Source organism: Xenopus tropicalis, chromosome 5 (assembly GCF_000004195.4).
Source record: "Xenopus tropicalis strain Nigerian chromosome 5, UCB_Xtro_10.0, whole genome shotgun sequence".
In the NCBI taxonomy this organism is placed as follows: domain Eukaryota; kingdom Metazoa; phylum Chordata; class Amphibia; order Anura; family Pipidae; genus Xenopus; species Xenopus tropicalis.
The window spans coordinates 20,789,801-20,813,557 of NC_030681.2; the positions used below are offsets into that span (position 1 = coordinate 20,789,801).

The window sequence follows — 23,757 nt, forward strand, 5'->3', positions numbered from 1 at the left end:
GGGATAGCATTGAGCTTTCAGCTTGAGCTGACACTTGTATTCAAGGGGAATTAATCACCCTACTACTTATTATAGGGCTTCTATACTTAACCAGCAGATAGTTTGCATCATTTTAAAGGAAAACTATACCCCCCACAATGAATACTTTATGAACCGATAGTTTAAGTGACCTATTAAAGAATCTCACCAAACTGGAATATATATATATCAGTAAATATTGTCCTTTTACATCCTTTCCCTTGAGCCGCCATTTAGTGATGGGATGTGTGCTCCCTCAGAGATCAGCTGACAGGAAATAATAATAACTGTAACAGGAAGTAGTGTGGGAGCAAAAGGCAGACGCTGCCCATTAATTGGCTGATGGGGCCTAGCTTGTATGTGTGCCTTGGCTTGTTTGTGTGCACTGTGAATCCTATGATCCCAGGAGGCGCCCCATACCAAGCTGGAATAAATATTATACACATATATCAGTATATGTTTTCTTTTTCCATCTTTCCCTTGAAACACCATTTTGATTTGTGTTCACCCTCAGAGATCACCTGACAGGAAATAATGCAGCTCTAACTGTAACAGGAAGTAGTGTGGGAGTAAAAGGCAGAACTGTGTCCATTAATTGGCTGATGGGGCCTAGCATGTTTGTGTGCACCGTGAATCCTATGATCCCAGGGGGCGGCCCTTAGTACTTAAAATGGCAGTTTTCTATTTAGGATTACTCAATAGCACATACTAATAAAAAAATGTGTTTTTATGAAAATGGTTTATTTAGATGAAGCAGGGTTTTACATGTAAGCAGCTTTATGCCATATACTTTGAGTGGGGTATAGTTTTCCTTTGTAGGGATCCCAAAGATTTGGGCCCCTTAGGTGGCTTCCTGTTTAGACAGGCACTAGAGGGGGGCCTTATGGGTTATGGACACCTAAAGGTGGTCCTAGATGTTTATGTTCTGAAAGGGAGTTTCCCTGCAGGTTAACCGCAACCATTAGATGGTGGTGTGCTAAAAGTATAAAATGGGATGACACACATTTTGTGCAAGGTTTTAGTCCTGGAACCAAACCTCTTACAGAGGCTAGCTACAGGCTGGAGTTCTGTAGTTTAGGAGCTTTTGTATAGTTCACTCTAGGAGTGCAAGACAGAGTAATTAGAAAGGGCAAACGGAAGCCACTCCAGGAGGTAGCGAGGTTAAGACCTCCCGGCATTCATCGCCGGAGTTCAGGGTTACTAAGTGGCCAGCTCAGGTGAAAGCAAGGGACCACATAGTGGAGATTCCTAATCAAAGGGAGTACAGGGGAGAGCCCTAGAGAGGGTCTCCTGGCACGTGTAACGGGGGGGAACTCCCAAAGAGGGTCTTCTGGCGGGAGTACTGGGAATAAGCCTGAGAGAGCAGTTCTCCCAGAAGGAAGTAAGGAGAGTACCTGAACTGCCTGTTATACCCTGGATAATCTGTGTGCAAGTAATAAACAAGTTCATCTGGTTAACCATCACTGCCAGTGTCCTGGTCCATTCCTCCCAGAGTGGATCCTCAACTGCCTGGTAAGCAGCTACCTCAAGGAGGGCAAGATACTGGGAGTTGCAAGGGAGTCCCTGTCCAAGGAGGACAGTACAGAATTTCCCAGGGAGGGGTGTTACAGTTCAACCTGTCCCTACCCTGGGTGGAGGCACGCCAAGTAACAGCAATATTATACCTGCCCCCCATAGTAAGCGGGGACACAGGGCTCCTGTAGCCCCACACGCAGCAATTGCGTGGTAAAAGTAGCAGAACCGTCTAAAGTGGGCTACACCTTTAATAGAAAACTCCATGAAAATATGAAATTTAGGAGGGCTAATTTGTAGGCTTAGATTTGTACTGCCCAAGGGTCCTGTTATTCTCGCGTTAGTACCACAGCTCTACAAATAGCAATGCAAGATTGTATTCCCAGTCCAGTGACCTAGATGAGGCCCCAATGGCATATGTTGCACATGGAAGATATTATTTCATAGATCCTGCAAATGTGTCTGTAAACAGGGACGTAGTTAGTTGCAATACATAATAGTAGATCGCAGTCCTCTAAATAAATCATATTTTGCAATGCAGTTTAGCTTATTACATACTCCAGTGTCTTGCAAGGCCTCAGCATTCCCTTGGGACGATATGAGCAACCTTGCCCTAGATCTACTCACTGAACCTCATAGACATCATTACAGCCAAGAATATATTATTTATATGTGAACAGTGTATATGTTATTTCTATAAAATGATTTCTAGCTGTTCAGGCCTTGACGGGCACAGTGGTCTCACTATGATATGATGGTTAAGGCTTGGCCTATAATTTAGCATGGTATATAACCCTGATTTCCCTCCATGCCTCACTAGCAGAAAAGTGTCCGTGATTTTCACTCTCCGGCACAGCAAGTTATTTAGAGCCCCATCATGCACGGTATGAGCATACCTCTAGAAGACAGAGCACACTTAGCCTTGCATTTTATTGCAGCACTTAATTCAGATTTAGACTACACTGGATTTGGTTTGGAGCCATGCAGTATAGCCATAAAGAGGACATATGCCCACCTTCATAACTTAATATACATTTGCTCAGTGTCATCTTCTTAGCACTTTGCATTCATTTATTTATTTTGATATTATAATATTAGTAGTTTTTACCTGGTTATATGCAGCAGTTGTTACAGGGATGCTCCTTGCTGTTGTTTCCAGGCATGGGATAGACACGCAAAAGCTTAATTTGCTGCTTCAGGAAACTTTCCCTCTTAGCCTGTTTCTTGTTCATTTCTCTTCTTTATTATTAAAGCAGAAGGAAAGGCTAATAAAGAGTTAATCTCAAGCTGCAGGCATACCTTCAGTTCTCTCAATAGTGCCCTCAAGTCTCCCCATATTTCGCCTGTTCAGATGATCAGACGCCTCATAGGAAATAAAAATGCTGCGCTTTGTAAACAAAATTCCCACAATGCCTCGCTCCTGCACCAAGACCAAGACCCCTGTACATGAGTTAGTAAGAGGGGAGGGGAGGGGAGGCGAGGGGGGGGGGGGGGAGGGAGGGAGAGAACTGGGCAGACTCTGGCACAGGAATTAAGGCAACAAGGAAGGAGACAAGAAATCCTGTTTCATTTGATAGAGTGATATGCCTGTATTTACATAGACCTTTCTGATAAAGCTTACTTAGTTTTTACCTTTCCTTCTCCTTTAAATTGCTACCTGGTTGCTAGGGACAGTAACCCAGGGCTGGAACTAAGGTAGGCCGAAGAGGCATGTGCCTCGGTCGCAATGGTACACGTACATTCTCCTTCACCTACCCCCAGTCCCAGCCCTTGTCCCACAACCTCCTGCTTCTTACTTACCCCACACCACCATTGGCCTATAGCACACATGCGCCCCTCCGTATGTGTTGGCAGGGGGGTGGGCTGAGTTTGCAGGCCGGGTTGCCTACGTCGCCCTGTCGGCTTGGCCTTGCCCTGTAGTGACCTTAACAAAATGATAGCATCGAAAAAAATAGTATTTACTGGTCACCTGTTTAAAAGCAAACATCTTATTGGTCACTTTTGGCTAATGCAGTAAAAGGCACCACACTTGCCCAGGAGCCCTGAATCAAACTCAATATTTACCTCTGGGGTTGGTGTCCAGTTTCCCTTTTACACCATGTCTGCAGCATTATAGGAGGTCTGGTCCGATTCCTGACTGATGCAGTATTGCCAGGTGAAAGTAGACCTGCTAGTGGGCTTAGCAGGAGTGTGAATGTAGCCATATTGGTGCACATGAATTTATAGTCACAAAGAATACAGTCCTTGCCAACATATGCTGAGGAATATAAAATAAGAGCTGTTAAGTACACACGCTGGACTGACTGAAGGGCCTGGTGATTTAGAATCTGGTGGCATTTATATTGGATTTGGGGCAGCATGACAGGGGCTGTGGACAGTGTAGTTAATCCTGTGCTACTTAGGGCTACTGCTCAAACTGTTCCTCACTCTCTTCTGGTTAACCCTTACCTTCTGCGTGTGGTATAAACATAAACTAATTGGCGAGGGGTGAGAATGGCAATAGGAGAGAGATGGAATGTCTGTCTGTCTGCAGTTATTATACATATGGGTGAACCCCTATCAGTTTTGTCCGGTATAATACACCGCCCTTATACATGCAAGGTGATATAGAGAGAAATGAAATAACCATTGTGTTTCTACCCGGTGACATATAGCTCACTTTCATACAAATAAAATGCTTTCAGGCTGCAACCGTCCTGATCCACCCTCTCTGCAATGCAGTCTGTTTAGAATCTCTTTGTCTCCAGTGAAAATAAATGGCACAGTCGGGGCTGCTTAGAGATTTTATATTCCTAGAACTCTCTTGCCCTCACAGCTAGAAACAAACCTGTGCCTGTTGGGCCTGGGCCAAAATACTGAGCCAAATTTGCTGAGTCTTTAAAACAGAATAAAATGCTTATTTAAAAAAAAAACAATGCAATAAATAAAACCGTGGCTCCTAAGCTGAGGTGCTGCCCCTCCCAAAGGCACCCAATGCAGTGTATGATGGGGCCCTGCCACTTAGGGCTGGCATTTGGTGATGGGCTGGCATTTGGCAAATGTACCACTGTGTTTCCATACACCTGTTGATTCTTTGGGTGGCTAAGGGGGCCCAAACAATTGTTGGGCCACAAATATCCCGGTAAAGTGTTGTTTTTGCTTTCATTATGCGAATGTTTATATTTGGGTGAACCTGCTCTTTACTCTGATTTTATCAAACCTCAATCCCTCCATCTGTTGTTATACTATAACTCCCAGCATCCCTCAACAGCAGGGTGCTGGCAGTTGTCATTGAGCAACAGATTGATAGTGGCAGCCCAGTCCTAAATACTATGGAAAACAGAATGTGTTTTTATGGGGGTTTTTTTTTTTGGGGCTATGGTTGTCATTGCTTAACCGCAATCTTTTATCTGTGTTTCCCCCAGGTTGAACCTAGTTGAAGCTTTTGTGACGGACGCAGAACTAAGACAGTGCCTTCAGGAAGATCTGCTCCGTCGCTTTCCAGATCTTAATCGCTTAGCGAAAAAATTCCAGAGACAGACTGCTAACCTGCAGGATTGCTATAGACTTTACCAGGCTGTGAATCAGCTTCCAGGTGTTATACAAGCAATTGAAAAATATGAAGGTGAGTACTAGCTGTGAAAATAATCCTTGCATCCGGTGTCAGACTGGGGTGTGTGGGGGCCCCCCATTCCAGCCGCAAGCTTCTCTGCATGGCAAGACCAGCGCCTATCGCAACCCCTCCAACTCGTACACGTGCGCACATTCCATTCCTTTTGTGTATATTTTATATATGCAATAGGGCTGGAGCTGGAGTGCCCAGGAGCAGCCACAGACAGTTTCAAACAGGGATGGACAGCTGCCTTGGGTCAACTGAGTTTTTCCTAATGTAACTTCTTAATCAGCCTCCTTAGATCCCTCTTACTGCTTCCTGGTGTTTGGTAAAGCCAGGATTGGAAGAGCTGACTGCTTCTATAGGCACCAACTGATACCTGCTATCCCACAGCCACAGTCTCTTCCCAGAGGCTATTATCCCCCCACTGCTACTATAGGCACCATCTCTCCCTACTATACCTGCTATCCCACAGCCACAGTCCCTTCCCAGAGGCTATTATCCCCCCACTGCTACTATAGGCACCATCTCTCCCTACTATACCTGCTATCCCCCAGTCCCTTCCCAGAGGCTATTATCCCACTGCTACTATAGGCACCATCTCTCCCTACTATACCTGCTATCCCACAGCCCCAGTCCCTTCCCAGAGGCTATTATCCCACTGCTACTATAGGCACCATCTCTCCCTACTATACCTGCTATCCCACAGTCACAGTCCCTTCCCAGAGGCTATTATCCCCCTACTGCTACTATAGGCACCATCTCTCCCTACTATACCTGCTATCCCACAGCCACAGTCCCTTCCCAGAGGCTATTATCCCCCTACTGCTACTATAGGCACCATCTCTCCCTACTATACCTGCTAGCCTCTGGGAAGGGACTGTGGCTGTGGGATATTATCCCCCCACTGCTACTATAGGCACCATCTCTCCCTACTATACGTGCTATTCCACAGCTACAGTCCCTTCCCAGAGGCTATTATCCCACTGCTACTATAGGCACCATCTCTCCCTACTATACCTGCTATCCCACAGCCCCAGTCCCTTCCCAGAGGCTATTATGCCCCCACTACTACTATAGGCACCATCTCTCCCTACTATACCTGCTAGCCTGTGGGAAGGGACTGTGGCTGTGGGATATTATCCCTCCACTGCTACTATAGGCACCATCTCTCCCTACTATACCTGCTATCCCACAGTCCCTTCCCAGAGGATATTATACCCCCCACTGCTACTTTAGGCACCACCTCTCCCTACTATACCTGCTATCCCACAGCCCGAGTCCCTTCCCAGAGGCTATTCTCCCCCCACTGCTACTATAGGCACCATCTCTCCCTACTATACCTGCTATCCCACAGCCACAGTCCCTTCCCAGAGGCTATTATCCCCCCACTGCTACTATAGGCACCATCTCTCCCTACTATACCTGCTATCCCACAGCCACAGTCCCTTCCCAGAGGCTATTATCCCCCCACTGCTACTATAGGCACCATCTCTCCCTACCATACCTGCTATCCCACAGCCACAGTCCCTTCCCAGAGGCTATTATCCCCCCACTGCTACTATAGGCACCATCTCTCCCTACTATACCTACTATCCACAGCTGCAGTGTCGCTGTTCTAGTAGTAGCGCAAATCTGCCTGTTCTGCAAATGGTATTTTTGTGTTGGGCAGCAGATGAGCATTTTAATTAATTTTTTTTCTTCTGTTAGCTGGGGTTATGGCAACAAGTGCCTTCTACTCCCTTAGAACTGCAAGAAAACTTCATTGCTAGGAAACTAGAATGCACCCATTCTCATTGTCACATTAGCTCCGTTTGCTTGTTATTCTTGGGCTTGTGAAAGTGCCCTTGAGAAGGCAGGTGGTGCTGCGCATTAACAGACTTTTTGGCAGATTGTTCTGTGCCTAATGCTTAAGTGACATTTAAATGAATATACCCCTGACTTTAATACATCCCTGCTCTGTAATTGCTCTCTTAGGCAGAAAGAAACTAAAATTAGAAAATAAATTATTTGCTAAATATATTATTTAGAATTAATTAAAATTTTTATTACCTTCTACTTTCATATAAAGCACAGTGCTTCATGGCAAGCCCACTATGTGTACCTGTAATACTTTTAATTGCTAGCTATGCAGGTATGGGACCTGTTATCTAGAATACTCAGGGTCTGGATTTTCTGAAGAAGGGGAATTTACATTATTTGGATCACCATATCTTAATTCAACTAAAAAAAAATTTTTAAACATTAAATAAACTCAGTAGGATTGTTATTTACAAAGAAAAAAGCTGGAATGCTTAGCTCCTGGGATATTCAAGATAAGAGATTCTTACATAACATGGAACTCTATGTCTGAAGGTGACAAAAGAAGACCAATAGAATTGTGTTCACTTTTAGTATGAAGTAGAGAGAAATATTTAGAGACAATTTGCAATTGGTCTTCATTATTTATTATCTTTAGTTATTTCACTTTTTGTTCAGCAGTTCTCCAGTTTGGAGTTTCAACACGTATCTGGTTGCTAGCGTCCAAATTACTTTAGCAACCAGGGAGCAGTTTGAAGGAGAGGCTGATATATGAATAGGAGAGGAATAGAATAGAAGAATAAGTTATAAAAAAGAACAATAAATCTATAGCCTCACAGAGCAATATTTTTCGGCTGCTGCGGTGAGTGACCTCAATTTAAAAACTGCAAAGAGTTAGAAGGTGGCAAATAGTTATAGGAACTATAAAAAAAAAAATAAAAAAAAAATGACCAAATGAATAGTTGATTAGAGTAGGCCATTCTGTAACAAAGTAAAAGTTAATTGAAAGGTAAACCATCCCAATTAAGTTATTAAAGGCAATTTAAAAGGCAGTTTAAAAAGCAAATCTTATTGGTTGCTATGGGTTACTGCTCCTTTTTTTACATGTGGGGGGGAAATGAAGCAGCTTTAAATGTTGTGCTTAACTTTATAAATGAGCTACAGTTGCCATTGGTACAGAATGCTTCCATTTTTTACGTTAACGAACATGATTGTTATATTGATGCCTAGGTGGGACCACAGATGGTGTAGATGATCCATTTAGCAAGCCAGACCAAACTGCACTCTAAAGGTGGCCATACACCAGCAGATCCGCTCACTTGGCGATGTCACCAAGCGAGCGGATCTTCCCCCGATATCCCCACCTACGGGTGGGCGATATCGGGGAGCATTTAGGTTAAAAAAAAAATAATCCGATCGTTTGGCCCTGGGGCCAAACGATCGGAATATGTGGGCGGCAATGGGGCAGTCGGATCGGGGACCTCATCAATGAGCCGATGCGGTCCCCGATCCGACCGGATTTTCTAACCTGGCCGATCGAGATCTGGCCAATTTCAGGCCAGATATCGGTCGGCCAGGCCGCTCTGCTGTCCCCATACACGGGCCGATTAGCTGCCGAATCGGTCCAAGGGACCGATATCGGCAGCTATAGTCGGCCCGTGTATGGCCACCTTAACATGCAGATTCAGACCCACTTTGTCTTCTCAAAGTCATTGTGGCAACTTTCATTTGGGGAAAAAACAGAAGAGGCTGTGGGAGGAGAACACTGCAGCCAGAATAATTAGTTTTTAGATTGATTCCTTCCACAGTGCTCATATTTTGTGCTTATTAATTTTGTGCCACGAAACGATCCATGAATTCCCTGCTGCGCCAGAGCTGCTGATGGCAGCAAACTTCCAAGAACTGTAAATTATGGAAAAACTACTTTTCTAAATCTTTATGACTTTTTTTTTTTGGCAGCGTTTTAGTTTGTATAATATATGTTCTGCACAGATTGCTGCTCTTTTCTGCCCAGTTGTATCATATGGTGCCTTGGCACATCAAACGTTCGGAAAGACTTAGCAACAAAAATAACTAAAATGCTCAGTAAATGGGTTGTTGTTGGTACATGTACCTGTGATGTAGGGCTGCTATATATATATGCTTCCTGCTCCTGGTATAATGTTATTGCAGGAAAGGAAACCCACAATATGTTACCCATATATTATACATGAGCACAGCAACTGCTTGCTTAAGTAATATTTTTAACTCTAACAATGCAGGTGAAGTTTCACTGGGATTCCATATTGGAAGAAAATACTGGTGCACACTGTAGTTGCAAGCCTACAACATAATATTTCAGAGACTTTCCCCCATTTTCATTTAGTTTGGAATTTGTGTTAATCAGGTCCTAACTGGGATTCAAAATAGGCCCTGAGAGGCCCAAATAGCACCCAACCAGCTCAATAAAATGTGATTGTCTATGGCATCTTACAGCAGCCCCTATGGCATTTACCAGAACCCATAGATTGTCGGTCCAGGTCTGGGGCCACTTCCCTTCTATACCAGGCACCAAGCAGATCATGTTCGAAGGCTAGAGTGTGCTAGTGTTCAGTTTTTGTGCCTTGGTCTTTATAATATGACTTTTTTCACTTTAAAATACAGCCATAAGCACTGACAGACACAGAAGAGTCCTCTATCAAAGGAAACACATGATTTCTTGTCTTCTTTTGTGTACACGTGTTCGTTCTTCAGTGTCAGACTTCCTTCTCTCAGAAAAATCCTTCAGGGCACGGGCACGAGTCTGCTCAATTTGCTTCTCTCTCCCTCTTCCACTCCTGTGCCCACATGACCTCAAAAGGTTTTAGATGGCGTATTTTTACTTTCTGATTTGTCACAGTTTTGACATATAACAAATGGTGAAAAAAATCATATTTTTGCACAAAAAAATACATATCATGAAAAAAATACAAAAGCTAGTAAATGCCCCATTGAGTGTGCCAAGTATGCTTCTCCCAATAGGAAAATAATAGCAAGGTTGTGTATACTGGTCTTAAAGGCATAGGGCAGCATTTGATTTATAAGCATTATATTGAACAATGGAGGACACCTGACACTGCAGAGCTTTGCTGCAATTAGTATTTATTGGTGTGTTGTACTACATGTTTCGGGCAAGCTGTAGTGTAACACACCAAGAAATACTAATTGCAGCAAAGCTGCTCCTCCATTCTTCAATATAATACTTATGTATAATAGTGCTGCAACAGTAGTAAAGAGTAATAGCTGAACTGGAATTGGAAAGGCAGTGTTTGATTTACAATGGAGGGTCATGTTTATTCTTGTATCATTGCACTGTCCACTTTACATGCTTAATTCTATAAAGCACTGTTACCCAGAGGGTCTGGCAGTAGCTGGTAGATGCTTCAGAATATACTTCCTTGCTAGTGATACCCACTGATGGGCAGTTAAAGTCTGCTTTGTATGGGAAATGGAGCCATGATTGATTGCTTGTTACATTCCTGGAGGAAAGATACATTTATCTTTAGATTCCAGACCTGAGAAGTGATTTAACCTTAACAGCGTTGGAGGGAAAGATACAGACACCCTAAATTTGGCCTATAGCTCTATAACGTACATTGTAATTCATCTGCCTGCAACCTGGTGTAATGTGCTCAATGCTCAATGCTCAATTCAAGGAGGTTTTCGGAAATATGTCTGTATTTGGCAGATGGGCATGGACTTGTAGATTTGCACACTATTAAATTTGAATATATACAAGTACAACCTATATAAAAAGAAAAATGTCCATCATTTCAGGCACAAATATGCAACACAATTAATTGGAGAACCTTTTTTATCTATGCTAGCAATACAGGGCTAGGTGCCTAGGTAATAGAGCAGCATTTTGTTCCAAGTGAGAACCCACATTGGGCCAATGAGAGTGAATGAGAAGCTGATAGGTGAGCTTGGCTGATACTGTAAGCCTAGAGTAAAATGGAGTTGCCATGGTATTATATGGTATTATATGGTATTGCTCACCATATAACTCAATAAACATGCTGCTCTTTAATTAATCTTGTGGGATGGTCACTCAACAAGTTAGAGGAGAAAGTGTGTAGCTAAATTATGATTCTTGGGTTGATAAATCTGTTAGGTGCCAGTAGTTCTCAAAACAAAGGATATCTGTTTATAGAAATGTACAAAAATCTCTTGAAGCATAGTCATTACAGTCAGTACAGTTATTCAGCATTTACTCGTGTACAAAGCTTCCAAAAAATGCTTTTCCCCATCGTGGGGTCAATAATCACTGTGTTTATTGAGTCTACTCAGAAGTATCAGATCTCCATGTGGAATCTAGATGGGAACACATCTACCCCTAGGTCTTTACATTTGAGTCCCTTCTCTGCAGGTGGTGCACCCAAGACTGCTAATCCTTAGGTTATCCTTGTTCGAGCGTCATATGGCACCCTAGCCACCCTGATCCTAACTGAGCTAGTACAAATCTATCCTCACACTGCCTTCACCTACTGGGCCTAACTCCACCCAGGCTCTGAGTTCCAATGGGTGGAATCCAGAGAGGCCGAGCACATGTTCGCTATGACACCTCCTGGCTAGATACTGAACTGCCAGAAAAATACTTTAACCCAGGATAGGGAAACAGCTTCCTCTCCCAACTGTAAATTAAGACCATACTTAGCTGTCTAAAACTTGGGGGACTGGCTGAATAAAGGGTAACTAAACCTTCAGTCACTTGCAAACCTGTTTACACCAAAACAGGACAATTATCTGTCTTATTGACATAACAGTTATTCTTACATACATATGTTTCTGTTTTTGCACAACAAAACAATCACTTTCAACTTTTATAAATGCAAGAAAGCATACATTTAAAGTTTTTTTTCTAGAACGTAGCCTTTTTCTCTAAGAAAAATATTTGTTCTGTGCTAAAAGTTGTGGGTCATATTTAGTTGTTGGTTTGACTGGGCTGTTGCTTTTTTATGTTTTTTTTCTCCATGAAGTACTAACCTGAACATTTTATTCCTTTCAACCTACAATTCTATTGTAACTTTTTATTACTTATCTTTCTATTTAGGCCCTCTTCTATTCTTTTCCCTGTCTCTCTATCAGACCTCTTCCTGAATGCTAGGTTAAGTGCCAAACTAGAGAGCAGTTTAACAAAAAGCAAAATCATTCAAATCAAAACTGCAAATAAAAAATGAATACCAATTGCAAATTGTCTCCGTATAGCGCACTCTACATCATACTAAAGGTTAATTTGAAGGTGAACAACCCCTTAAATTATTGACGCAGATGGCATCTGCTCTTGCTTTGCTGCTCTGCTTTGTTGCTTCTGTAACAATGAGCCTTAAGATTGCTATACACTTTGTGATCTGCTCGTTTGGAGAGGTCGCCAAATGAGCGGATCTACACCCAATATGCCCTTTTTAGGTGGGGATATCTGGCAAAACCTATCATTTGGTTTTAGGGCCAAAGGATAGAATCACCATGGCGGGTATAGGCTCTGTCGGACCAACGGGTATCACTGAGACCTGGTGGGATGAAAAATGCGACTGGGCAGTGAATTTAAATGGGTATACGCTTTTTAGGAGGGACAGAGGGATTAAAAAGGGTGGAGGGGTTTGTCTTTATGTAAAGTCAGATTTAAAGCCATGTAATAAAGACATTACCAATGAAAACGTTGAATCTCTTTGGGTAGAAATTTCAGTAGGGCTGAAGGTCACAAAGAAAATGATCATTGGTGTATGCTATAAACCACCCCGTATAGATGAGGGGGATGAGTCCCAGCTACTTTTGCAAATGGAGGAGGCTTCAAAATTGGGTCAAGTTGTTATTATGGGGGACTTTAATTATCCGGACATTGACTGGAGTAATGGGGTGGCTAAGTCAGAAAAAGCTAGTAGGTTTGTAAATATGCTAAATGACAACTTTTTATTTCAGGTGGTTCAAGAACCTACTCGGAATGAGTCTATTTTGGACCTGGTAATATCTAATAATACTGAACTTATCTCTAACATTTGTGTGGGTGAGCATTTGGGGAACAGTGATCACAACATGGTCTCCTTTGAGATAATGCTACAGAGACAGCTCTATAAGGGAGTAACTAAAACGCTCAATTTTAGACGTGCAGACTTTGCCAGTTTAAGGGCATCTCTGCAATGTGTCAACTGGGAAAGGCTTTTCATGGGGTTAGACACAGAAGGAAAATGGAACATCTTTAAAACATTGCTTTGCAGGTATACACAACAGTATATTCCCCTTGTAAGCAAGGAGAGGCATCGCAAAGCAAAACCCTTATGGCTGAATAAAAGAGTTAAGGTCGAGGTTGGTAATAAAAAACGTGCTTTTAAAGCATTCAAGTTAGCTGGGACAGCGGAAACTTTCATCAGGTACAAGGAAGCAAATAAAGCATGCAAAAAAGCTATCAGGCAAGCTAAAATAGAGATGGAAAGGGATATTGCAGCTAGGAGTAAAAAGAATCCAAAATTATTTTTTAATTATGTGAATAGTAAAAAATGAAGCAAGAAGGGGTGGGAACTTTATTATCACGGGGAGGTACGTTGGTTGATGAGAACGGGGAAAAAGCTGAAATTTTGAACTCTTATTTTTCATCTGTCTATACATCTGAGGAGCCAGATAATGAAGGCTTCCCTTTTAATATACCCAGTGCTAGTAATTTAGCTACTGGCGCGTGGGTCACTCAGGAGGAAATTCAAAAGAGACTTGAACATGTAAAGGTAAACAAAGGTCCAGGACCGGATGGGATTCATCCCAGGGTATTAAATGAGCTGAGCGCTGTGATTGCCAAGCCTCTTCACATAATTTTTCAGGATTCGTTGAGGTTTGGCATGGTGCCGAGAGACTGGCGGATTGCTAATGTGGTGCCGTTATTTAAAAAGGGATCTCGTTCTCAGCCTGAAAACTATAGGCCTGTTAGTCTGACATCAGTAGTAGGAAAGCTTCTGGAAGGGGTAATAAGGGATAGGATAGTTGAATACATTGCAGTTCACAATACTATTAGTTTGTGCCAGCATGGTTTTATGCGTAACAGATCTTGCCAGACTAATTTAGTTGCCTTTTATGAGGAGGTGAGCAGGAACCTTGATGCTGGAATGGCAGTTGATGTCATCTACTTAGATTTTGCTAAAGCGTTTGATACAGTACCGCACAGAAGGTTAATGATCAAATTGAGGAATATTGGCCTAGAACATAATATTTGTAATTGGATAGAAAACTGGCTGAAGGATAGAGTACAAAGAGTGGTGGTAAATGGAACATTTTCTAATTGGGCCAGTGTGGTTAGTGGAGTACCGCAGGGGTCAGTCCTTGGTCCTTTGCTTTTTAACTTGTTTATTAATGACCTGGAGGTGGGCATAGAGAGTACTGTTTCTATTTTTGCTGATGACACTAAATTGTGCAAAACTATAAGTTCCATGCAGGATGCTGCCGCTTTGCAGAGCGATTTGACAAAATTGGAAAACTGGGCAGCAAACTGGAAAATGAGGTTCAATGTTGACAAATGCAAAGTTATGCACTTTGGTAGGAATAATATAAACGCAAACTATCTACTGAATGGTAGTGTGTTGGGGGCATCCTTAATGGAGAAGGATCTAGGGGTTTTTGTAGATCACAAGTTGTCTAATTCCAGGCAGTGTCATTCTGTGGCTACTACAGCAAATAAAGTGCTGTCTTGTATAAAAAAGGGCATTGACTCAAGGGATGAGAACATATTTTTGCCGCTTTATAGGTCCCTGGTAAGGCCTCACCTTGAGTATGCAGTGCAGTTTTGGGCTCCAGTCCTTAAGAAGGATATTAATGAGCTGGAGAGAGTGCAGAGACGTGCAACTAAACTGGTAAAGGGGATGGAAGATTTAAGCTATGAGGTTAGACTGTCGAGGTTGGGGTTGTTTTCTCTGGAAAAGAGGCGCTTGCGAGGGGACATGATTACTCTGTACAAGTACATTAGAGGGGATTATAGGCAGTTGGGGGATGTTCTTTTTTCCCATAAAAACAATCAGCGCACCAGAGGTCACCCCTATAGATTAGAGGAACGGAGCTTCCATTTGAAGCAGCGTAGGTGGTTTTTCACGGTGAGGGCAGTGAGGCTGTGGAATGCCCTTCCTAGTGATGTGGTAATGGCAGACTCTGTTAATGCCTTTAAGAGGGGCCTGGATGAGTTTTTGAACAAGCAGAATATCCAAGGCTATTGTGATACTAATATCTACAGTTAGTATTACTGGTTGTATATATATAGTTTATGTATGTGAGTGTATAGATTGGTTAGTATAGGTTGTGTGCTGGGTTTACTCGGATGGGTTGAACTTGATGGACAATGGTCTTTTTTCAACCCTATGTAACTATGTAACGGGGAAATCAAACCTGCCCAGTTTTAGGCCAGATGTCAGTTGGGTGAGCCTGTCTGGGGAGCCCATACACAGGCACATAAGTTGCTGAATAGGTCTGAAGGACCCAAAACAGCAGCTAAAATCTGCCCATGTATGGCCACCTTTAGACCTTTAAAAAGCATCAGGAGGTGCCTCATTTATCAGTAACTTCCGAGGAACATTCCTGCTAAACATTTATAATTTCGTATAAAGTGTAAAACAGCTAATGGCATCAAAACTTAAAGAAAAATTTATATAAACTGCTCAGGAGTATTGTTTTTTTAGGTGGGTTTAGGTTCTCCTTCAGATGCAGCAAAAGGTGATGTACCGTGTTAGCCAGTCAAAAAATGTTTACAGGGTAACCCTTTTGAAATAAAAAATAACAAAAGTGGTATAAAGGTGATACCTTTATTGGCTAACTAAGATAACCATAGCAAGCTTTCAGAACATTTTAGTTCTTGAAAAAGGAACTAAAATGTTCTGAAAGCTTGCTATGGTTATCTTAGTTAGCCAATAAAGGTATCACCTTTATACCACTTTTGTTATTTTTTATTTCAAAAGGGTTACCCTGTAAACAGGTTCTCTTTAACAAACCAGACAATGTCTACATTGCTTCAGTCTAACCTCTGCATATAAGCTGCGTATGCCATAAACCTTAGCTTATTAGCTACAGAATAAAGAAGGTTTTCTTCTCTGTACAATGTTATGTGCACATAAAGCATATACTGCTGTTGCCCTGCATGGAAGCAGCAATAGGAAGTTCATTTATAAGATTAATCATCATTTATTGAAAATCTGGCCATTTTAGATCTTCTTCAGGTGATTCCATTTAAATTATATTTTCGCAACACAAATATAGCCACACGTGCTGTGCAGTTGCAGCCAGTAAGATTTGCCTCTGGGATAAACGGGCACATAAAAAGCCCTGGAAGTGACACGTGTATCTGAAGTGTGCATGTTCTGCCATTGCGTTTTGTCACAGGGTCTTCCGAGTGGTAATAATCTTTTTAACCATATGTAAGTTTTACATTAATCGATGGTGGAAATGTTTACAAACATTCTGAAATATTCTGAGTATAAAGTGTTAAAGGGCAACTAAAACCTTCAATAACCTTGTGATGCAGTTTCTGCCATAGGGCTGAAAATCCAGCAACTTAGCTAGTTCAGTGTACCTGTGTAAACTTTTCTCTTTTTAACATAACACAGGGAGGGTAGAGCCTACAAGCAGAGTATTCAGGACGATGATTCCATTCTTATGAGACTTATTTGTGCACAGAGCTCCTCTGGAACAGAGGCATTTATTGATCAAGGCAGGTATGCCAATATCTACAACAGAAACGCAGCAGCCAGCTCAGATCCTTTCATTCAGATGCAAGTACAAGTATTAGCCTAGAGGAATTTGCTTGCAGTAATCTTGATGTAGATTGCACAATAAGAGAAGTGCTCCAGGCCACAGGAATGATCACACTCAAGGGGAAATGTACATTTCTCAGCTCAGTTAGAGAGGCTGCGTTGCTTTGTAACTGCTTTGCTGGGCCGATAGCAATGTACAGTGTGTTGTCTGTTACTCGACTCTGCAGAGACATCTTAGCACTTTAGGGCAGTGTGTATCCACCCAGACTTGGGATCTTATCTTTCCGGATTTTATATTCATGATATATTTTGTTAAAGCAGATGCTCAATACTACTTGCTTGTTTTAAACTTCTTCTGCAGGTTGTTAGGCTTTTCCATTTAAGTATGTATATATTCAAGAGCAGCTTGAAATGTGTCTCCAGACACATGTTGAAGTTCACTGTATATATTAAACAAAGAACCATAAGATTATGGGAATGTCTTAAAGGAACAGTAACACCAAAAAATGAAAGTGTATAAAAGTAACTAAAATATAATGTGCTGCTGCCCTGCACTGCTAAAAGTTGTGTGTTTACTTCAGAAAGTCTACTATAATTTATATAAATAAGCTGCTATGTAGCCATGGAGGCAGCCATTCAAAGGATAAAAGGCACAGGCACATAGCAGATAACAGATAAAACACTATTTTATTCTACATAACTTATCTGTTATCTGCTATGTAACCTGTGCCTTTTCTCCTTTTTTCCAGCTTGAATGGCTGCCCCCGGGGCTACACAGCAGCTTATTATATAAATTATAGTAGTGTTACTGTAGCAAACACACCAGTTTTACCAGTGCAGGGCAACAGTGCATTATATTTTTATTACTTTAAAGCTCTTTAATTTTTTGGAGTTACTGTTCCTTTAAACATGAGACCTGCATAACCTAGTGGCAAATCTGATTTGCTTAATACTGTGTGCTTCTTCCTGAGTAACCCTGGGTTAATAGATGCCTCGTTAGTCTCTTGTAAAAACTAACTTTATAGCTATTTAAGCAAAGGATTAAAGATGGGTCAGGCTGGCCTTCCAGAACATCCGAGGTCCCCTGGGTGGGCCCCAGCCAAGTACATTTGTCACCATCCCTTTCTTATTAATGCATTGTGAAAATGTCAAGTTCTTGGGTTAGCCTTAGGATAGTTCAGATCAATACTGTCACGTTTCTATTTCTAGCTATGAGCTATTATTTGCTAGTACAGGACAACACTTCATGCTTCATTTAGGGCTGCAGCGCACACAATGTTTTGATCTGTGCTACTCATCCCAAATTGCTTCCCATGCACTTAACTGTGAAGTAGTGGTCACTGATGCTCCAAAAGAAAAAAAATATCATTTTTTGTAAACCACACCAAACTCAGTGCCCTTTAGCAGCATTGTCAGGCAAAACCATGGCAGTAGTACTCCAGGTACCCAGAATTGCTGCAGACACCGTGGCTTATTTAAAGGAGAAGGAAAGGTCTAATCACAAAATGTTAGGCACCCCCAGCAATTGCAATCACTTACCTGATACCCCAGGCCGGTGTTCCTGTTAGCAGAACAACCTCACCGGCCTGTGCTACTTGCATTAGAGGAGCATATCATGCAGTTTGGTTGTTGGGGTAAGTATGGGCAGAGCTGTAAACTGCTTGGAAAGTCAGGATCATTAGTTTGGTTTAAGCTTTATCCCAGATGGTAGTGAAAGCCAGTGTAGAGACTAGCAGAGTGGAATTCATAAAGAAGGAAGAATGAAAGGCTAGAGGAAGACTGGTAGCGAGGGGGTATGAGCAATTATTAGGGACTGGAGTGGAATTCTGTAGAAAAATGTGTAGGGATCCATAGGGTTAACTAGTCCCTATGGCTTTAAACCCTGCAGTTTCCTGTTTTGTGCTGTTACTGGGCAAAGACCCATGTATGTACCCATGTACTCAAATGTACCCATGTATATGTTTGAGTTTCTTGTGTGTGTTCATTGGTTAACAGGGAGACCACTCCCTTGGCACTCAGATATAGTGCTTAGCAGGGGGCTGGCTGTTTGGCTGCCTTTGCTCACAGGGGAAGGAGCACTGAGCCCCAGTAAGCCATGTGCCCCAGAGTATGGTCACCCACTCTGGTGAAGTCGGGGACAGGGACCCCATGAATGAGGACCAGTTAGAGAGCAAGTTTTGTGGAGCACTTTCTAGGAAAGTGAGATAGTGAGGGAAGGGAGCAGAGCTGTTTGGCTCAGAGGAAAGTAGCTGTGGGAGTCCCTTCCAGACAGGCACTGTTGCCTCAGCGCAGGGCTACGGTTTAGACATAGGAGGCAGGTAGTGTGTGACCCCTGATCCAGAGTTGCCGTGGGGCCTGAGGGCTAGACGGGTTGAACCTGAGGAGTGGGGTACCCAAGCTGACTGTTCCAGAGAGTGAGCAGCTGAACCAGTGGCACTGACCCTGCCCAGGCTCAAGGGGAGTTGGGAGGAACGGGTGTGCCCCCTCTCTGTGCTGTCCTCAGAGAAATGCTATGCTAACTGATGTGTGTGAGTATATTGCATAACTGTGCAAATTGATGGTCTCTGACAATAAACCAGTTCTACTGTTCAACTGCGAGAACCTTCTGGCGCCCAGTTATTATTCTGCACTGCACACAGCTACAGTGGGATGTAGTTGCACTACACCATAGCTCCGTTTGGTTACTTCCACATAGCGAAGGCCCATCCTGAAGGACTGAGTCTCGTGTACCCCATGCTCTAGACCTATCTAGCCGTGCTTTTGGCTTGGTTACAGCCAAGAAAGGGTTACAAATGTGTCTTGATTTATGCATTGATAGGATTTGAGGAAAGATATTTTAGTGCAATAAACTGAATAAATCTAACTGCTGTGGATAAGGGGCCTGGTGCAAAATGTTTCCTCTTTATATTTCTTTTAATGAAGGTCTTTTTCTGTTTTTCAATTATAGGGACCCATCAGATGCTACTGCTGGCGGTATTTGCGACACCCCTTTCTGATCTTTCATCAGACTTCTCAAAATTTCAAGAAATGATTGAAACCACATTGGATATGGATCAGGTATTTATGCCATTAAATGATGCCATTGTCTTTTAACAGTACTGTTCTGTAACTGGTAGCAACCAAAGAACATACTGTTTTCATTATTCTAGTAACATTAGAAGAAGAAAGCAATATGTTATATGAAATTAACTGCTATAACTTCACTTGACTAGCCCAACAAAACAACCAATAAGATGTCTGCTTTTAAACAGGTGACCAGTACATGCTTCCTGCTTTGTTTCTAAAGGATACTTCTCCTGGGCTTACTTAGTGCCCTTTACATAACTCCTTAAGTATAATATATACACATATATATATATATATATATATGTACACAAAGGATGGCACACCGCTACATAACATACCTCGGGTGCTCGGTAAAGGGTTCCAATAGTATAAAAAAGAGCAGCAACCTTGTTTCGTACGATATTCGGTGCGTGTATGGCATGTCGGCGAGTTGACCGATATCGCAGGAAGCTGCTGAAATCGGACGACTCGCCGATCGGCCAGGTTAGAAAATTTTGATTGGGCGCCATAGAAGGCACCTGACCAAAATCTGCCGTCAGGGCTGAATCGGCAGAAGGAGGTAGAAATCCTATTGTTTCTACCTCCTTATCTGCTGTTTCAGTCCTGAACTGTTTGTGGCGGATCAGACGTTGTCGCAGGCGACTAATCTCCCCGCAATGCCATCCCACCGGCAAGAATGTAAATCGCCAGTGAGATGGCATACACGGTGCAGCGATTTGCCGAAATTGCCTTGAGACTCTTTCCTGCTTTCAAATGGGGGTCAATGCCCAGCAGCCAAAAAAAACTATTACGCTTTGAGGCTACAGTTTTATTGTTACTTTTTATCGCTTATTTGCCCTCTCCTGTTCATATTCCAATTTCTCATTCAGTTGCAGCTTATTGCAGTTCCAGTGCCTTTAATAATTTAAGCAGAAAACTTAAGATACAATGTGCCCTTGCGTTTTGCATCGCATCTGTGCAGAAATAGAATCAGACCTTGCTATAAAACATCTGGCTGATGGTTGTGCCTTTGCAGAATGTCCCCAGTAAGTCAGGCAGAAGGCTTTCTGTTTAAGGAGGCAGTCATGCACGGGAGATAGAAAGATCTGTCATTTAGATCTTCGGTTGAGGAAATGTAAATAAAAACACAAACATAATGTTGTATCATAACCATGTCCTCTGAGATAAAACCTGTTACCATGACTATGCTTAACTCGGAGATTTTACACAGCATAATGACTATATGTTTCCATGGCTACACATCTCATTGCAATCACTACGTGCTTTTTGTTTTTTTTTTTTTACTTTTTTGTTATAGGGGGTCATAGTGTACTTTGCCTTGTTTTTGGTATGATCAGTTATGGCTGCAGGGGAGTCTGGCCTTTGTGAAAAAATACCCCATACTTAGTATTACTAATCCTATTCTTCCTAATGTATTTATACCTCCCTTTATTCTCATTCCTGTCTCTCTTTCAAACTACTGCCTGTTTACTAGGTTAAATTGGACCCTAGCAACCAGTTTGATGCTGAAATTCCAAACTGGAGAGCTGCTGAACAAAAAGCTAAATAACCACAAATGATGATAAAACAAATAAAGACCAATCACTAATTGTCTTAGAATGCATCATACTAAAATACAATTTAAAGGGAGGGTAAGACTGAGGGACATTTGACAGGAACTTCTGGTACATGTCAGACAAGTTACATGTAATGGCTTGACATTGGTCTATCATGAAAAGAGAATAAAAGTGGATACATAGTTACATAGGGTTGAAAAAAGACCATTGTCCATCAAGTTCAACCCATCCGAGCAAACCCAGCACACAACCTATACTTACCAATCTATACACTCACATACATAAACTATATATACAACCAGTAATACTAACTGTAGATCACAATAGCCTTGGATATTCTGTTTGTTCAAAAACTCATCCAGGCCCCTCTTATAGGCATTAACAGAGTCTGCCATTACCACATCACTAGGAAGGGCATTCCCCAACCTCACTGCCCTCACCGTGAAAAACCACCTACACTGCTTCAAATGGAAGCTCCGTTCCTCTAATCTATAGGGGGGGCCTCTGGTGTGTTGATTGTTTTTATGGGAAAAAAGAACATCCCCCAACTGTCTATAATCCCCTCTAATGTACTTGTACAGAGTAATCATGTCCCCTCGCAAGCGCCTCTTTTCCAGAGAAAACAACCCCAACCTCGACAGTCTAACCTCATAGCTTAAATCTTCCATCCCCTTTACCAGTTTAGTTGCACGTCTCTGCACTCTCTCCAGCTCATTAATATCCCTCTTAAGGACTGGAGCCATTCTGAGAAAAGAAATTTATTGAGGGTTAAAAAAACTTGAGAACATGTATGTGTGAATGCAGTGTGTGTGGAATTGCAGCGGTGCAACCATAAGGGCAGTATAGGTGGGCATGTTAAGCAGATACTGTCAATACACTATAGGGGTAATAGTCTCGATGTTTGCTCCAGTAACCGCATAAGGGGAGTATTTAGGTCTGACGCTGCTCTACACACTGGATCTTAATACTCCCCTACGTCATGCACGTGATGTCACTTCCACAGAACCTGCAACCCCCCTCGCCCCTCAGCTTCTTGGCTGGATGTCCTAAAGTAGGGATCCCCAACCTTTCTTACTCGTGAGCCACAGTCAAATGTAAAAAGACTTGGGGAGCAACACAAGCATCATAAAAGTTCATGGAGGAGCCAAATAAGGGCTAAGATTGGCTATTTGGGGCCTCTATGCACCCTATCAGCTTACAGGGGCTTTATTTGGTAGGAAATCTTGTTTTTATTCAACCAAAACTTGCCCCCAAGTCAGGAATTCAAAAATAACTCCCTGGTTTGGGGGCACTGAGAGCAACATCCAAGGGGTTGGGGAGCAACATGTTGCCCCTGAGCCACTGGTTGGGGATCACTGTCCTAAAGAAACCAGTGGCAGAAGCTGGGGGAATTTTTTTGAAATTAAAAAAAGGAAATATATGCACCCAAGGGCCACCATCTTATAAACCCTGAACCCCATAGCAAGTCATTAGCAGTTAGCAATGAACTGGTTTACTGTTTGAAACCGTACATCTGATAATGAATTACTAGACCTGGAGCAAACTTTACATCTGTTTTATTTACCCCACTTTGTATCCCTGTAGGGACCCATACAGTTAAATGGCCCAATTCTATTGCTGCGCGTGCAGGCAGCAATCTTGTCCTGGCAACTTGTTAATGTATAACAGTAACACTATGTCAAAACACTAATTCCATTTGCAGACAGACAAATATTAACATTTTATTTTGCACACTTATTGGTGTAGCGTGTTGCTTTCACCCTGTGCTGATTTACTTTGCAAATCTAAACTGCAGAGAGAGATGGTATGAGTGCAAAGTACTGCTGCAGTATGTGTCAGTCTCGCAATCCCCTGAGACTCACCACTGAGGCTTCTGCAGTAGAATTCTTCCCCAGAGGGACACAGACGCCTTTCCCCATGCTCTCCTCACTGATAAGTAACGGTTTCAGCCTTCCCGTGGATTAAACTCTGGAATAAATGTGTAATTATGTTATTAAGAACATTGCTTTAAAGGGGTAGTTCACTTTTAAATTATTTTTTAGTATGTTATAGAATGAACAATTCTAAGCATCTTTTCAATTGGTCATCATTATTTAAATCTTATAGTTTTTTTTACTTATTGCCACCCTTTTCAAACGATGTTTTCAAACAAGCAAACAGATTTTTTATATTTAATGTTTGAATTTGACATGGGGCTAGATTTGTTTCCCAGGTGTCCTCAGCCTTGTGACTTGTGTTTTGATAACTCTAGTCTCTCTATTGCTGTACTGCGCGTTGAAGTGATCTCAAACCCTTATCCCACCCCCTCCCCCAGCAGCTGATCAGCTGCACAACAATGGGGAAAATGATCCTATGCCCCACCTAGTGGTAGATATGAGATTAAACATCCTAGTCTGGCCATGATTCCTCCGGTAAACTGGCAATACACTGTAAGATCCGCTTGATTGGCAAGGTTACCAAGCAAGCGGATCTTCTCCCG

At 42.3% G+C, this 23,757-nt stretch overlaps 1 protein-coding gene across 1 annotated transcript in view; it reads left to right on the forward strand.

Annotated features, from left to right (window-relative positions):
- The window catches only part of msh2 (mutS homolog 2), a 74,680-nt gene that overhangs the window by 28,390 nt on the left and 22,533 nt on the right, over nucleotides 1-23,757 (forward strand). The window contains exons 7-8 of the mRNA XM_002935381.5: nucleotides 4,935-5,134; nucleotides 19,604-19,713. Coding sequence (XP_002935427.2) covers nucleotides 4,935-5,134; nucleotides 19,604-19,713 — 310 coding nt within the window. The remainder of the gene's footprint in view (nucleotides 1-4,934; nucleotides 5,135-19,603; nucleotides 19,714-23,757) is intronic.